The sequence below is a fragment of the Gopherus evgoodei genome, chromosome 4 (assembly GCF_007399415.2).
Source record: "Gopherus evgoodei ecotype Sinaloan lineage chromosome 4, rGopEvg1_v1.p, whole genome shotgun sequence".
NCBI classification, from domain to species: Eukaryota; Metazoa; Chordata; order Testudines; family Testudinidae; genus Gopherus; species Gopherus evgoodei.
This window is the reverse complement of record NC_044325.1, coordinates 14,158,694-14,175,765: the sequence shown is the minus strand read 5'-3', so window position 1 is coordinate 14,175,765 and position 17,072 is coordinate 14,158,694. Positions and strand designations below refer to the sequence as shown.

The 17,072-nt window shown below is 47.5% G+C and overlaps 1 protein-coding gene across 5 annotated transcripts in view; it reads left to right on the top strand.

Moving 5' to 3' along the window:
• The window catches only part of LOC115649683 (coiled-coil domain-containing protein 175-like), a 66,729-nt gene that overhangs the window by 41,948 nt on the left and 7,709 nt on the right, over positions 1-17,072 (top strand). For all 5 annotated transcript variants that reach the window (XM_030558486.1, XM_030558484.1, XM_030558485.1 and 2 more), the window contains 5 exons: positions 50-129; positions 7,368-7,520; positions 10,525-10,627; positions 10,770-10,813; positions 11,280-11,439. In XM_030558486.1, the coding sequence (XP_030414346.1) occupies positions 50-129; positions 7,368-7,520; positions 10,525-10,627; positions 10,770-10,813; positions 11,280-11,439 (540 nt within the window). The remainder of the gene's footprint in view (positions 1-49; positions 130-7,367; positions 7,521-10,524; positions 10,628-10,769; positions 10,814-11,279; positions 11,440-17,072) is intronic.

Below are 17,072 nucleotides of genomic sequence, written 5' to 3'. Positions count from 1 at the left end.
ATGGAACATCTAGTTCTGTTGTCTAAAAAAACCTTTTCCTGATTTGTAGAACTAAAAGATGACGAGACAAGACTGACAAAATCCATTGATCAGTCCGTCAGGATGATTGGTAAACTCAAGAAGATCATGGTAATGGTTCAAACCTTGCTTAACATTATTTGTTAAAGTTTCCTAAATCAGTTTTCTTTCTCTCTGTTCTTGTGCTTTTTAATGATCTCCCTCCGCCCTTCCAGTACCCATCTCCCTATAGCTGCTGTGGAACTGGTCATGCACAGAGATTCTGGCTGGAGGATGCTTGCATAGCTTGATTCAGACCACAGAGCAGCACTGCCATTTGTCATGCAAAAAACTGACCTTGATCTTGTAACCCCTTAGTCATATGAGTCGTCCCAATGGAATTAAAAGGATGACTTGAGTGAGGAAGGGGCTGCAGTATTGGGCCCTGTGTGAGCTCTGTCCTTGTACAGAAGCTGACCACTGCTTGTGCAAGAGCCTTTGCTGCTTCTTGGTAAAACCTTCCTGTATCCTTTTCTCATGATCTCTCCAGCTCATTGCATATCTTGACTATATCAATAGATAACAGCATAAGGAGAGAGAAATTAAGAGTCACAGATGCTTTGTGTGAAAGATTAAAGAAAGGTGTATGAGTCACAAACAAAACCGAAAGGTTTGTGCCTGGCTGGTCTGATACTGCAAGGATGAAGCTCTGTGGTTCTTCTTCGAGTGCTTGCTCATATCGATTCCAATTAGGTGTGCGTGCGCCACATGCACACTCGTTGGAAGATTTTTACCCTAGCAACACTCGGTGGGTCGGCTGGGCTCCCCCTGGAGTGGCGTCGCTATGGCGCTGGATATATACCCCTGCCGACCCAACAGCCCTTCAGTTCCTTCTTACCACCCATGTCAGTCGTTGGAACAGTGGAGCGCGGCTTAGCTGATCTTCACCTCCCTAGCTACTTGTAGTTCTTTTATTAATTCTCGTGTGTATAGTTGTAAATTCTATAGTTGTAGTTAGTTTTATTCATTCTTTGTTATAGTTAGTGTATATAGTTGACAGGGGTTCGGGGATTAGCCCCTTTCTCGCACCCGGTGCCGAGCCCTATGCCCGGTTCACTGGGCTTCAAACCGTGCTCAACCTGCCACAGGCTGATGCCAACGGGAGATCCCCACGACTCTTGCCTTAAGTGCCTCGGGGAATTCCACCTCTCGGATAAGTGCTGGATCTGTAAGGCCTTTAAGCCCAGGACAAAGAAGGAGCGGGACTTTCGTCTGAAACAGCTCCTGATGGAGGCAGCTCTTACTCCTCCGCCCTCAGCATCAAGCGCTGGACAGTCCGTATCAAGCAGAAGCTTCTCCTTGGCACTGGATCGAGCCGGTACCGCTAAGGGCCCTCGGCACCAACCGTCGTCGGCACCGTCGTCTGCTTGGCACCATTCCCTCTCTCCCCAGGTTAAGAAGCATAAGACTCCTGCGGCTTCCATGCCACGTGCACCGCAGTTGGAGCACCCACCTAAGTTGGACCACCCGGCACCGACACCTGCCGCGGCAGCGACATTTTCGGCACCGTCGATTCCGGTCCTGCAAGGGCCGTCTAGTCCGGTGCCTGAAAGCTCCCCGGCGCACGCCGTGGTTGAGCTCACAATTCCCTCCACGCCAGAGACCTTTTCTACGGCGAGAGAGCTGATCGCCTTGACGGAGTCCGCGCTGCCTCAGCCCCCGGCACCGCCGGTGAGGGTCATTCAATCGATAGGCAAGCCTGCCCTGCTGAGGCCACCCTCTGTTGGCACCGTCGAGAGGCACTGATCACGATTCCACCTGCGCTCTCGTTCTCGTCGCCAATCCCGGTCCCGACGCCACTTGCAGTCCCGGCACTGCTCTCCATCTCAGTACCGGTCACACTCGCGGCACCACTCAGCGTCCCGTTCGCCGGCCCACTACTCTCGGCACCGATTCAGCTCCCGGTACCATTCCCGGCACTGCGCCTCTTGGCAGCTGCTCTTGACATCGAGCCTCCAGATCCTGGTTGACCTCCCAGCACCGCTTCGGTTGCAGGTCCCGGTCTCGTTCCCGGTACCGGTATGATAACCAGTACCGCTCTCCGGTGCCACACAGGGAAAGGTCGTTTAGAGATCGTGACCCTTCCCAGGGGTTTTCAGCACCTCCTTGGCCATCTCATCACACATCTGTGTCTTCTCACATGGACAGTGCTTCCTATGCACAGGACTGTGACTCAGATGTGCCATACCGTGTCTTTCATGAGACCCAGACCCAGGAACAGGGACCCCACCGGTGGTCATTCTGGACACCTTAGGCATACCATCAAGCCCAAGGTGCGCCTCCAATGCCATCCTGCTCCGCACCATCGGAACACCGGGTACCGGAGGCAATGGTCAGCCACCCCCCTCTCGTGGGTACAGAGGAGGCTCTCATTCAGCCGACAGTGTCTCAAGTTCCACCTGAGACTGACATTGCTCAAGAACAGGAGCCCACACAGGACCCTCTTGTCCCTGGCCTTTCCTCTTCCTCCTCTCCAGATGAAGCAGTGGCAGGGACATCCTCCTTGGGCCCTCCTCCAATTGACCTGTGGGCACATCAGGACCTCCTGAGGCGGGTGGCCCTGAATAGGAATCTTCAGGTGGAGGAGGTCCCGGAGATAGAGGACCCGGTGGTGGATATCCTGTCAGCTGACACCTCCACAAGAGTGGCCTTGCCGTTTATCCGCACGATACAAGCAAACGCCAATACCATCTGGCAATCTCCAGCATCTATTACGCCCACGGCCAGAGTAGTTGAGCGGAAGTTATGAGTACCTGTACGTGCACCCTCCTCCCTGCTCCCTTGTCGTGCAATCAGTCAATGAAAGGGAACACCATCGCCAGCAAGCTCCTGCCCCAAAATCGAAGGAGGCTAGGCGCATGGACTTATTGGGCCGCAAGGTATACTCTACTGGGGGCCTCCAACTCAGGGTGGCAAACCAGCAAGCCCTGTTCAGCCGGTACAATTATAACACCTGGACGGCAGTGGAGAAATTCAAGGAGTTCATTCCATAAGACTCCCGCCCAGAGTTCGCTGCCCTTTTGGAGGAAGGGAAGAAGGTGGCGAGAACTTCTCTCCAGGCCTCCCTAGACGCAGCTGACTCCGCAGCCAGGACCCTGGCTTCAGGTGTTGCCATGAGGCGGATATCATGGCTTCGGGTCTCAGGCCTTCCACCTGAGTTACAAGCCACCATACAGGACCTGCCCTTTGACGGTCAAGGTATATTCTCTGAAAAGACTGACCCCAGGCTGCAGAGCCTTAAGGACAACAGGGTCATCATGCGCTCCTTCGGGATGCACACCCCGGTGACTCAGCGCCGGTCCTTTTGTCCCCAGCCTCATCGCCCTTATCCCCGGCCTAGACCGAGACAGGACTTCGGCAGAGGACGCGGCCGAGGCAATCGTAGACGCCGGTCTGGACCCCAAGGGGGCCAGAATCAAGGTCCCTCCAAACCACCTATGGGGCCAAAGCCAAACTTTTGAAGGTGCACCCGAGGACGGCGTACCAGTTCCTTTCCAGGATCCTTTACCTGTCTTTTTCAACTGCCTCTCCTTTTTCCTCCCTGCGTGGTCCCAGCTAACTTCAGATCATTGGGTCCTACGCACAGTGGAACTTGGGTACCACCTCCAGTTTATTTTGCCCCCTCCCTTCCACTCCCCACCCTCGTCCCTCTTCAAGGACCCCTCTCACGAGCAATTCCTCTTACAAGAGGTGCGCATGCTCCTTACCATGGGAGCCATAGAGGAAGTACCAGAAGACGAAAGGGGGAATGGGTTCTACGCCCACTATTTCCTAATCCCCAAGGCGAAGGGAGGTCTCAGACCTATCCTGGACCTGTGAGAACTCAACAAGTTCATGATAAAGTTGAAGTTCCACATGGTATCCCTGGGGACCATCATCCCATCCTTGGATCCTGGAGACTGGTATGCCGCCCTCGATATGAAGGACGCATATTTTCATATCGCCATTTATCCTCCACACAAGCAGTACCTCCGATTTGTAGCCAACTGTCAGCATTTCCAGTTTACGGTCCTACCATTTGGCCTCTCTACAGCACCGAGAGTATTCACAAAGTGCATGGCTGTAGTCGCTGCCTCCCGCCGCCGCCGCTGGATACACGTCTTTCCGTATCTTGACGATTGGCTCATCAGAGGGACCTCCGAGACACAAGTCACCCATCATGTAGGCATCGTCAAGGACCTATTCAGACATCTAGGCCTGATGATCAATACAGACAAATCCACTCTAGTTCCCACACAGAGGATAAACTTCATTGGGGCTAGCCTGGACTCCAGTCTCGCCAGAGCCTGCTTACCATTGACTTGGTTTCAGGCGATGGTAACAATTATCCAAACCCTACAAAACTTCCCAACGACTTCGGTTCACACTTGTCTCGGTCTATTGGGTCACAAGGCTGCCTGCACGTTCGTGACCAAACACGCCAGGCTACGTCTCCGTCCCCTCCAATCTTGGCTCAACTCGGTATACCACCCGGGCAGAGACACCATAGACATGATAGTCACCATTCCCCTGAGCATCCTAGGCTCCCTCGACTGGTGGCTGACGCCCTCCCTGGTGTGTGCAGGGATGTCGTTCCATCCACCCTAGCCTTCCATGGCCCTGACGACGGACGCCTCATCTCGGCTGGGGTGCCCACGTCAGACATCTTCGCACTCAAGGCCTTTGGTAATCTCAGGAGCCGGCCTTGCACATCAATGTCCGAGAGCTGAGAGCAGTCTGCCTCGCGTGCCAAGCATTTCAACAGCACTTACAAGGCCACTGTGTCTCAGTGTTCACAGACAACACAACGGCCATGTATTACATAAACAAGCAGGGAGGGGCATGGTCCTTCCCCTTTGTCAGGAAGCCATCCAGCTCTGGGACTTCTGTATAGCCCAGTTGATAGACCTGGTAGCGTCTTTTCTCACAGGCGTTCAGAACACACTGGTGGATCAACTCAGCAGATCCTTCCTGTCTCACGAGTGGTCGATTCGTCCGGACATTATTTATTCCATTTTCCGGAAGTGAGGCTTTCCCCGTATAGACCTCTTCGCTTCCCGCAAGAACAGGAAATGCCAGATGTTCTGCTCCTTCCAACACCTCTCCCCAGGCTCGATCTCGGACGCTTTCCTGATGCCGTGGACGAGCCAACTGCTGTACACCTTTCCACCGTTCCTGCTGGTTCACAGGGTCCTGATAAAGCTCCACAGGGACAGAGCTCACTTGATCATGATCGCTCCAGCGTGGCCCAGGCAGCATTGGTACACCATGCTGCTCGACCTGTCGATAGCCAACCCAGTTACCCTGCCTCTTCGCCCAGACCTCATAACTCAGGACCACGACAGACTTCGCCACCCAGACCTGCAGTCCCTTCACCTCACAGCATGGCTGCTGCGTGGTTAAACCAGTCCAAGTTACTTTGCTCTGCCTCAGTACAACAAGTACTCCTGGGTAGCAGGAAACCTTCCACTCAGTCATCGTGTCTGGCCAAGTGGAAGCATTTCTCCTGCTGGTGCGAAACGCAGAATGTCACTCCCACCGAGGCCTCAATCCCCACCATCTTGGACTACTTCTGGTATCTCAAACAGCAGGGCCTAGCGATATCATCGAGGGTGCATTTGGCGGCCATCTCTACCTTCCACCCAAGGGAGAGTGGCTGCTCCGTGTTCTCGCACCCTATGGTTTCTAGGTTCCTCAAGGGCTCGGAGTGCCTATACCCCCAAGTACGACGCCCCGCCCCAACCTGGGACCTCAACCTGGTTCTAACCAGACTCATGTCTGCCCCATTTGAGCCGTTAGCAACCTGCTTGCTACTGTACTTGTCCTGGAAGACAGCTTTCCTTGTAGCCATTACATCAGCCAGACGAGTCTCTGAGCTTCGGGCTCTCACGGTGGACCCACCATATACTGTGTTTCACAAGGACAAGATGCAGTTGCGACCACACCCAGCGTTCCTTCCTAAAGTGGTTTCGGCCTTTCATGTAAACCAGGACATCTTCCTTCCAGTCTTCTTCCTGAAGCCACATTCATCACGATGGGAGCAACAATTGCACTCCCTAGACGTCCGTAGAGCGCTCGCATTTTATATCGAGCACACAAAACCCTTTCCTAAAATGCCCCAACTTTTCGTCGCGGTGGCAGACCGAATGAAGAGCCTATCTGTCTCCTCCCAGAGGATCTCATCTTGGGTGATGGCGTGCATCCGTACCTGTTATGACTTGGCTTGTATTCCCTCGAGCCACCTCACTGCTCACTCTGCCAGAGCTCAGGCTTCATCTGCCGCCTTCCTGGCTCATATACCCATCCAGGAGACATGTCGCGCAGCTACCTGGTCCTCGGTCCACACCTTTGCCTCTCATTATGCTCTGGTTCAACAGTCCAGAGATGATGCAGCCTTTGGCCCAGCAGTTTTGCACTCTGCAACATTTCACTCCGACCCCACCACCTAGGTAAGGCTTGGGAATCACCTAATTGGAATCGATATGAGCAAGCACTTGAAGAAGAAAAGACAGTTACTCACTTTTATAACTGTTGTTCTTCAAGATGTGTTGCTCATATCCATTCCAAACCCGCCCTTCTTCCCCTCTGTCGGAGTAGCCAGCAAGAAGGAACTGAAGAGCCGTTGGGTCGGCAGGGGGTTATATCCAGTGCCATAGCGGCGCCACTCCAGGGGGCGCCCAGCCAATCAACCCAGTGTTGCTAGGGTAAAAATCTTCTGACAAGCGTGCACGCGGCGCATGCACACCTAATTGGAATAAATATGAGCAACACATCTCGAAGAACAACAGTTACAAAGGTGAGTAACTGTCTTTTGCTGGCCACAAAAGCCCACAGGCACAGATGCTATTCCTTATTTGAGAAGGAAGTGCTCCTTCTCCAAGCATCTTTAAATAGGCAGTAACTTACCCAGAATCTGTGGTCAAAACATTTGTGTACCACCAAAGCCTTCAACAGAAATGTGTGTGTGTGTGTGTGTGTCACTAAGCTCCCCAGTGTGACCCCATGGTTGATATAAATAGACAGGAAGTAAGATTCAATGGTTAGTGTATGATACAGAGTCAGGAGACCTGGGTTCTATTCACAACGGTGCCACTGGCTTGTTGACCTTGAGCAATTCCACTTCACTCCTCTGTGCCTCTTCTCCCTAATGTGTAAGATGGAGATGACAAGATTCATTTCGTAAAGCACTTTGAAAACTTTCAGTGAAAGGTGCCACATATGTGAAAAGTATTATTATTATTATTGTGAATTTATTAGGTTACAACAATTATAGTCCAAACACAAGATCCATTACAATGAAGCAAAATAATGAAGGGTTTATTTATTAATAGGCTGAGCTAAAGAATGAATTAAGAATAAAGCGTGACTTGGCATTTGACCAGTTGAAAGATCATACAGAAGTTCTGAAGTTGCTAGAGAGGGACATCTATGAGGTCGACAGGAAGCTCGACATTGTGAAGACAGAAAACTGCAGACTGAAATTAGTGAGTATACGGATGGTTTACAGACAGCTTGTCAGCATGCAGGTCTCTCTTCAGTTTTCTTTTCACAGGGAAAAATAGAAATGGAGCATGAGGAAACAATAAACTCTATAAATGCTTCAGCATACAGTATAGGAGCCAAATTTTGTCTTCTGATGCACCTCTGGGTCTCCTGGTAACTTCATTGAGAGACACATAGGAATATCTAAGGGCAGGATTTGTCCCTTTGGCATTTTGTCAGTGAAGGGACAAATCCTGCCCTTAGTTGAGTAGAAAAAGCACTCTGGTGCATCTCGTCAGGTATATAGGGAAAGGCTTCCCTGCTAGCTGTGAAAGACTGGGTGAAAGCTGAGACAAAGAAGAGGCCTGTGCTGTTTGGTATTGCAGCAAGGGAGACAGTCCCACATACCTCCCTGTTGACTTACACAGCCATTTTAGCTCATTCTTTTATTCTGGAGCAATGGCTGGAGCACTGTGTGTCAGAAAACCCAAACCCACTAAGTAATAGGTAATGGTCTCAAGCTGAAACTAGATGGTAGGTTATCCCCTCTTAGAATGGTGCACTTTTGTGCTGAGAGGTGAGAAACATTGGGATTCATTGTGGTTACTGCCCAGAGAGGGTTAACAGTCCTCTCGCCACTCTAAAACAAAGATCACAGGAAAGCTGACTTGGTTGGACTTTACAGAAGGTTTGCATACAGCATGCTGATGTTCAGCTTTCCAGGTATATTTCCTTTCTGGGACTGTAGGAATCCCTACATTTTCCATGATGGATCCAGCGCTGGACTCGGGTGATGACATGATTAGTCATTTCTATCCTGGCTAAGCATTTGTTGCCGCCTTATTGCTTTTCAGGATTAGGGTAGTTTTCAAAAGTGCCTCATTCCATGGCAGAAGCGACTTCAAACTGGAGGTGTGAATTCCAGCTTGAGGAGACATGGCCACACTAGCTGTGACCAAGCTAGCACACTAAAAACAGAAGTGTAGCTCCAGTGGTGCAAGCAGTAGGAGGAGCTAGCCATCCTGCATGCATACCTATGGTCTCAGATGGGATTGTACTTGGGGTGACTACGCTGCACGCCGCCGTGGCTACACTTCTGTTTTTACTGCACTAGCTCTATCAGAGCGCCACTTACTTTTCCTCAAGCTCGAATTTACATCTTCCAGCTCTAGACATACCTTTAGGCATTTAAGAGCTCCATTTTTACTGAAAGTCAATAGACTTAGGCTCCTAAGTGCCTGAGTCGTTTCCGAAAATGGGACTTAGACTTCTAAGGCTCTTAGATATTTTTGAAAGGTTACCCTAAGTCTTCCACTGCTAGGTGTCAAACTAGCCTACAAGAATGGAGGAATTCCTTTTCCACAAAAGATCTGAGCACATTAAACAAGTCTAAAAACAATGTCTTGATAGCTGATCTATCTCAGGCTGCAACTCAAAGCTGAAGCCACACCTTCATTAGACACGGTGAGCTTAATTTCCAAAGGGCTTTCTGAATTGTGTGTAGTATTTGTATGTGCTCCTGTTTGAATGCACAGAAACCTGGTTTTACAAGTGCAGTTGCCTGTATTTGCATGCACTAACATTACAGATGCTACTTAGGAGGCACTTTGAAAATGTGACCGTATAATTTATTTTCCCTGATATCAACATAAGCTGCCTTCAGAAAGAAAGCCCTTTTACTGTAGTACAGTTATCCCTCTCCTTAATGCTCAGGATAGGAACAATTTCAAGATGGTCTCTTCATTCTGACACCCAAATGCAGGTTGCTCTATGTCGTGGGTGGCCCATGACATCAGGGTATGGAAATCGTATGGCGGGCCATGAATGTTCACAGAATTGGGGTTGGGGTGCAGGAGGTGGTGAGGGCTCTGGCTGGGGCCAGAAATGAGTTCAGGGTGCGGGAGGGGGCTCTGGGGTGGGACCAAGGGGTTCAGAGTGTGGGAGGGGGTTCTGGGCTGGGGCAGGAGATTGGGGCACGAGGAGGTGTGAGGGCTCCGGCTGGGGGTGCAGGCTTTGGGGTGGGGCTGGGGATGAGGGGGTTGGAGTGCAGGAGGGTGCTCCGGGCTGGGAAAAGGGGTTTGGAGGGCAGGAAGGGGATCAGGGCTGGGACAGGGAGTTGGGGCACAGGAAGGGCTTTCAGGTGTGCAGGGTTTGGGTGGCACTTACCTCTAGCAGCTCCCGGAAGCAGCAGCATGTTCCTCCTCTGGCTTCTACGCAGAGGCATGACCAGGCAGCTCTGCACGCTGCCCCATCCGCACACGCCACCCCTGCAGCTCCTGTTGGCTGCAGTTCCCAGCCAATGGGAGTTGCGAGGGTGGCTCTTAGGGTAGGGGTAGCTTGCAGAGCCCCCTGGCAGTCCCTACACATAGGAGCCGGAGAGAAGACGTGCTGCTGTTTCTGGGAGCTGCGGCATGTGCATGCAAGCCTCAGGCCCCACTCCCCAGTGGGAGATCGAGGGCTAGATTAAATCAGGTGGCAGGCCGGATGTGGCCCATGGGCTGTCGTTTGCCTATCCTTGTTCTACGTCCTCTGCTGCTGATGATGTAGCAAAGGAACTACAGAAAGAAGAAAATCAGTTTCAACTCCAAAAGTCAGAGCTATTGGTACCTGAAGTACAACAAAGATACTAGCTTGGAACTTGCTTTTGTACTTCACTATTGCCTTGTGACAGTTAGCTATAGTAAAGATACACAGGGCAACTAAACCGTGAATGAAGAGTGAGTGCCAGAGCCTCAGCAGGTGTAAATCAGCACAGCTGCATTGACTGAATGGTTTAGAGCTGAGGATCTAATCCTGAGATTTCACTTATTTTGGTTATCATTAATGTGGCTGTTCTGGAAAGTGAAATGGATGCCTGATGTTGAGAAAAAGTGTAACAATGGAAAGAGTTTTGTCCTGGGGAATACACCACCCTCTGTATATCTGTGGTCACAAAAATTGCTAAAGAGATCAGGAAGGAGAGACCAAACCCAAATATTTACCAAGCTGCAATGTTTTTCTCTGCAGTGCAATTCACAGATGAAAGCGGATATTTTGACAATGAGCCATGAAGCCGAAAACCACAAATCAGCAACAATAAAAATTCTGAGTGATCTTACAGTCCTTCATCGTGAGTAACGTCATCAAAGAAAATGTTCAGCTATTTAAAAACAAAAATTATCATATTCTCAGTATTGGAAAAGGAAGACTATTTTAGAAGGTTTATGTTTCTCTGACAGTCTGCTAACATTCTAAAACTGAATTTATTTTAGAGCTTTTCCTGAAGGGATGGTCAGAGGACAGTAGCATTCAAAAGGTAGGTTTCAACATTTTTTGACAAGGTATTTTTTAGCATTGAAAATAATTTGGCTACCATGCAAAAAAAGAATAATAGAAGATTTGGCACTGTAAATACTCTGCTACCATTACTCTGCCACAGGATAGAATACAGGAAATTAGAAATTTTCTAGCTCTGCATAAAAATAATTATTGTAAATTTCTTTGTCTTACGTTGGTTCTGATTCCATTTCCCTCATCCTAGGTTCAAACATACCTAAAGGTTGTCATCTTTCTTTAAATGTTTTTAAAACTCAACCTGCAATAGGAAACTCATGAAAAATCTGCATAAGAGCTGGCTCTGGGTATGCCAACACAGCAGAGCTGTACAATTGGTGTTTGGACAATCTATGAACAGTCAGGAAATGCAAAACAAAAGCATCCTAATATTTTGTGATTTCTTTGTCTTTACAAGAAAATGATTTTTCCACTTTGTCTCATTATAGGAATTTGTGGAGAATGAGAAGGAAATCCTGGCTGCAATAGCAGATCTTGTAATGAAACTTCATCAGAGAGAGAAAAAGATTGATTGTATTAACAAAGGGCTACAAAATAACTTTGATGGACTGGATTCTTTATTAGAAAGTAAATCCAGCATGGAACCCAGTAAGATACACCAATCCTTTTTCTTTTCTTGTATCCTGATGGAATTATGGTGAATTTGTTCATTAGGAATAGACGGTGATAACACTTCAGAAGTAAACTCCATCAGATCCTCAGCTGGTAGAAACTGATGAGCTCCAGGGAGCTACGTCAGTTTCCACCAGCGAGGATCTGGACTTACATTCACAGTGGAAAAGCTATTGCATTCATTAGGAAAAGTATGCATATTTTATGGCACAGCCTGGATGATGATGGTACATTTAATTTCCTGTTCCTAAAGGCTAATTCATTAAGGAAGCTGTGGAAAATATTTAGAGCTTCACTGTTCTCTTCAGAACCACATTTTAGCTTTTCCACAATGGACATGTGAATGCTAACAAATCAGAGCTGCTGCCTGGCCTGGTGCTGTATGATTAGCATTATGGTGCTGTAAGTTTAATTGATGATTAGGATGTCTAGAATTTTTTGAATGGGCAACTTCTGTTGTTTACATTTTAAATAATAATACACTGGAGCTGAGGATGAACATGTCTCCTCTTCGGGCCGTTCCCTCCACCTCCCATGATACCTTGCTACCTGCTCATTTTAGCTCCAGTAGTACAGGCTTGTGCTTTTGATACTAACGTTCTCTCCTTGGGAATGTTCGTGATATGTGCATGCATGTTGCTATATTCTTGTAACAGAAGTACATTGTTTTTTTGATGATAGTGTTGCCGGCAGATAACTGCCTGAGGCCAAGCAACAGCGGGGAGGTCCGTCGCCTGGTGTGCCGCGCCAATAAACACACCAGGGTGGAGAAGCAAACCAAGTTTATTTGAGATCTCAAAGCGGTGCAGGGAGATTGACTCAGATCAAGCACACCTAAAACAAGCAGTCTGTTCCTTTATATCCATGAGAACTTTTCTCACTGACTAGCAATCCCCCGTTTCCCCTCCCTCCTCCTCCTTCCTCCCCCTGTAGCAATTACGTAAGCGCAGGTGCATTAAGTAATCTTGGCCCCGGCAGCTCGTTAGTAAGTTTTCCTTCTGCAAGTTATCTTGTCCTTCTGCTAAAGGTGCACAGGCCTCATTATTTCTGCTTTAGACCAGTTAGAACTGTTGCAACTGATAACGGCTGTTACACCTGGCCTTTTAGGTCGATTAAAGTTCAAACATGGAGGGACTCTTGTCTGCTGAGGCCTAAAACCAGGAAGGCGCCATACTCTTGTGGCCTTCCACCCTCTCGAGTTACGTAGGGTTATGCTTAGTGACACCAACAACTCCCTCCTTTGAGAATACTCAACAAACTTTTGGCTGAGTGTTCTCACATGTAAAGGATAACATGTGATTAAGCTCTAGGGAGCTGGAGTGCTTTACAGCAGGCAAGCAAGAGAAGAGTAACAATACACAACACCACACCAGTGAGCAGGAGGTGAACAATGCCTTCCCCTAGTTCTCCCAGGTTGAGTAACCAGCCCCAGAGGGAATCAGAAAGAGTAGGTTTCCTTTCCTGGGCCTTCCACTGTTCAAAAGCCTGTTTGGCTGACAGGATGTGCTTGTTAATATCCTGTGCACTTTCTGGGACATAAGTACAGCATTCATCCCCTATAAGGGCGCACACCCAGCCCTGGGAAGCCACACTTCCACCCAGGAAGCGGCTAAGTATGTCTCCATGATCACAGATCAGATGGTATTCCTGATGCGTCTGTAAGGGCAGTGGGCCAAGTCTGGTACTCAAGATCACTCCGAATGGCCATCAGCTGGTCATTTAGGAAACTGCGAATTCCTAAACATACTAGATCCCACTGCAATGCCTTCCCAGCCTCAGTTATATTTAATACCATCTTTTCTTGGTGTAGTACTATAATACACCTGTTATTTAACTATTCTCAGGTACTGTCAAAAGGCATTTCCATTAATAGCATACATTATTAGTCACTGGAATGGTTTCAATACGGGTAAAATTTCTAGTAGCAGAACAAACTCTTTGGGTACTTGTTATTTAAAATCCAATTAGAGAGAGATATATATGCTGAAGGATTTATCCAAAACACAGGGCGCAGCCTGTAGAATAAACCCCAAAATCCAATTAATACCACATTCCCAAACATGGGTCCCACAAATGTCCTCCCACCAGTGTATAATTCTTTGTTTCTTCACCAGGGTCAGTTCTTAATGTCCTTTCTAGTCAGGAATTCCTGGACTTTGGCAATTTCAGTGGAGCGAGTGTTCCTTCTTCTTTCCCAAAACAGTCATGGTGCAGCATCCTTGTACTTTTTCCCTACTGTCCAGAAGGCACAGTGGAGCTAGAAGGTGAAATAGGCTAATCATCAGTAGGAGAATTCTCCCGAGGTGGAGGGGTCTTTTTGCAGTGAGAATCTTGGGACCAAGCAGTCAGCCTTTGGCACTTCACAGCGGTGTTGGTAGGTAGCAGGACTTAATAAGGGCCTTTCCAGCATGGAGCCAAGGCAGTCTTTTGTCGGTGGACCTTTACATCAATCCCGTCTCCTGGTTCCAAGGAGTGGCAGGGCTGCTAGGGTCTTTGGGTAGCCCTTCTTTACCCGTGAGAAAAGAAACTTAACACATTTCATTAGTGCCTGGCAATGTTTTTCAGATCTCATAGCTGTGTGGGCAAATTCAAGCCCTCCTTTTCCTAGTTGTTAGCCAAGTCTTAACTGTGAGCAGTGTCCTTGAATGGAGTCAGTGTCTTATCTATAGCCTGAGCTTGCTAGCTAATTTTTTTTTTTCCCGTTAACTCATTCTGTGCTTTGTTCTTCTTCCTTTCTTGTCTTCTTTTAACCTGCAAAGGAAACTTCCACTTTTTACTTATACACCTTTTTCCCAACAATGAAGACATAAACATTGTCATTATACAGTAATTAGTCTTATTATTTAATATATGACACACACACCCTTTTACTAAAATAACCTTATTACAGAGCTTTGGAGCAACAAGCCAGGACAAGCACACCCACTTTGAGGAGTTAACTCAATACAACCTCTAGTCCAATAGCCTTCCACCATCCCCAGCCCTCTGGCTAGAAATCTGAGGTAGCCAGAAAGATCCCATGTACAATATGGGGAGTGGGTTAACTTTTCATGTCTTTGCTTTCAAAGACTGTTGGTATGCAAATTTTAACAACAATTTTTGCAATTAACAGTTTGGCCAATGAAATTTCTTTTTCTTGAGGAAATGCATTAGACTTTAGTATACCACATTCTCCTGATTTATCCAAACACTTTGTATTCCAAGTTGAACAAAACAAATATCTGCATTTTAATTTAACCTTTTTGTTTGATTTTAAACTAGACTATTTTATAAAAATATTAAACACAAAAATTCCGGCCACAAGACAAACACCACAAGACAGAACACAGAACACAAAACATAATTTCTATTGTGCCAGTAAATGCATGGTATATTGAATGCTGTTCAGCTGGCATCAGTTTTCTCTGATTATCTGAAAGACAAAAAAACAAGAGGTCTACCCACCCTTTCTGGGCAGACAATGATCACTTGAAATATACAAATACTCTTGTTGGCTTCAGGCAAAACAGAGGAATTACCCCATAGTTTCTTGTATTTGTTTCATAGGCAGCCCAGGTTTTTAATTACATAACACTGTATACATTCTTCAGCTAATTCAACTAAATTGTTCATAGCCACACCAAATGATTGCAATCCAATAACTTCTTTGCCTGAATTTATTTACAAACATTTCACAGACACCAAAAACTTTTTTTTCTTTAGCATTTTTACAAAGTTCAACTGCCGTTTTCTCCAGCAACTACAGAGTTAACTTCTCACTCTCCCTTAAATCACTTGCTTGTCTCCCAACAGCCACTTTTATCAACTTAAATCACCATTCCAAGTAAGTCCTGGGTATTTGAAATCTCCATGCTTACACTTACTGACTCCTTCCTTCCACTACACCCTTAAAGTTTTCCAACCTGCTTTTCAATCTCTTTCTCTCTCTCTCTGTTGCCTGCCTGCCTGGGCCCGATCCTGCTTTTCTTGCTGAACCGTCCCTTCCATGGGCACCAACTTGTTCCACTACCAGTTTAGCTAGGAGGGTGGGCTTCTCATCTAGCCCCCACCCCTCCTGGTCTCTTCCCTTAAACATTCTTACTCACAAGACTCCCCGAGTCCTCCTTCATGAGGCTTGCCACCTGGACAAAAACACATGGCCCATTGGGCAAAGGCCATTTAATTAACATATAATTTAAAGGACTATTTTTAGAGGGTTTACCCAGAGACTCATTCATCTGTTTGACACTTAAACAGAAAAGAGAATTACACAGAGAGCAGAGGGAATTACAGTCTAAGCCAGACTTTCCCACTTCTATACACTGACCGCTACAGGGGACGGGACAGAAGGATCTCAATTCGACCTCAGAGCTTCCTCGCACGCATGGCTTCCACTCCAAGGAATTACGAACGAGAGGTTCAGTTCCGCCCACACTCCTAACGTCCAAATGAACAGAGCAGGAAAACAACAGTAACCGGTTAAACAGAACAGAACCAGATAGCGTTTTCTTATCCTATTAGGACTCACTTTTACTCATGCAGTTCTCAACATATAACACCAACAGTACCAAGCAAAGCAAACACAAAATAACAAGGGTAAAACAAATAGATGGTGTAAATTCTGCAGAGCTCCCCCCTTCTTAATTGCTCACCAAACTGTGACAAATTTCTGTTACCAATCTATCCCTCATGTCAGGTGATCAGGCTGACACTACAGGATCGTTGGGGGAAGATAAAGAAAACACACCATATAACTGAATTTTAAAGCTTCATTAATAAAATAATAAAACAACAACGGAGAGTGTTGGGAACGCTCCCTCATCACTCAGGAAAACATTAATGCCCCAAGCCCCTTTCATACCCACATACGTACGTCCAGACTGGCCACTTCTGTGTATAATGTTCAGAGAAGGGGGGAGAGGTGGACTGGAGATTATCCTGTATACAGCTTGTCCAGAATTTCTAACATGCTTCCGCTCTTTGGAGGGCTGTTCTCTTGCACCCTGGAATCTTCTGCAGCGTCTCTTTCAGAGATTCCAGTCCAGGTCAGCTGCCTGCGGCTTCTTCAGTGTCACCAAGCCACACCGGCTCCGGGGTCACAAAGGCACACTGTTGGATCTTACTGGACAGTTAAGCTTTGCAAATGTAATCTTAGTTCTGTAACTTGTATTGCCTTTGGTTCGCCTCTGTCTATATTTTTTTCCTTCACAGCCAGCTGGGGCCGAAAGCAGTTTTTCTTTGTACTTAGCATAGTCTGCTTTGATTCTGGACCTTGAACGCAGAGCAATCCCCCCCTTCCATCCCTGGGCCAAGATGATTTTTAAATTAACCCGTTCCTTTCCTCAATAGACAAATTTGCTCACTCTGTGTCAGGGCTTTTTGGTGATTAAACGCTCCTCTTAGATGTATGATCTTATCTAGATTGAAGTACCTTCTAGTGGGCATTGTTTAGATGGATTTTCACGCGTGTAAATATTCCATTTCTCTAAATACCTGCAGGTTGTTGAACCATAATGTACGTACATATAATATGCTGGGGTACCCTAGGGGGTGAGGTGGAATGTTTAGACTGCCCCCCCCCCACCCATTTTCCACTTACACACACAGGGAGGGTGCCCTGTCCGCGCTAG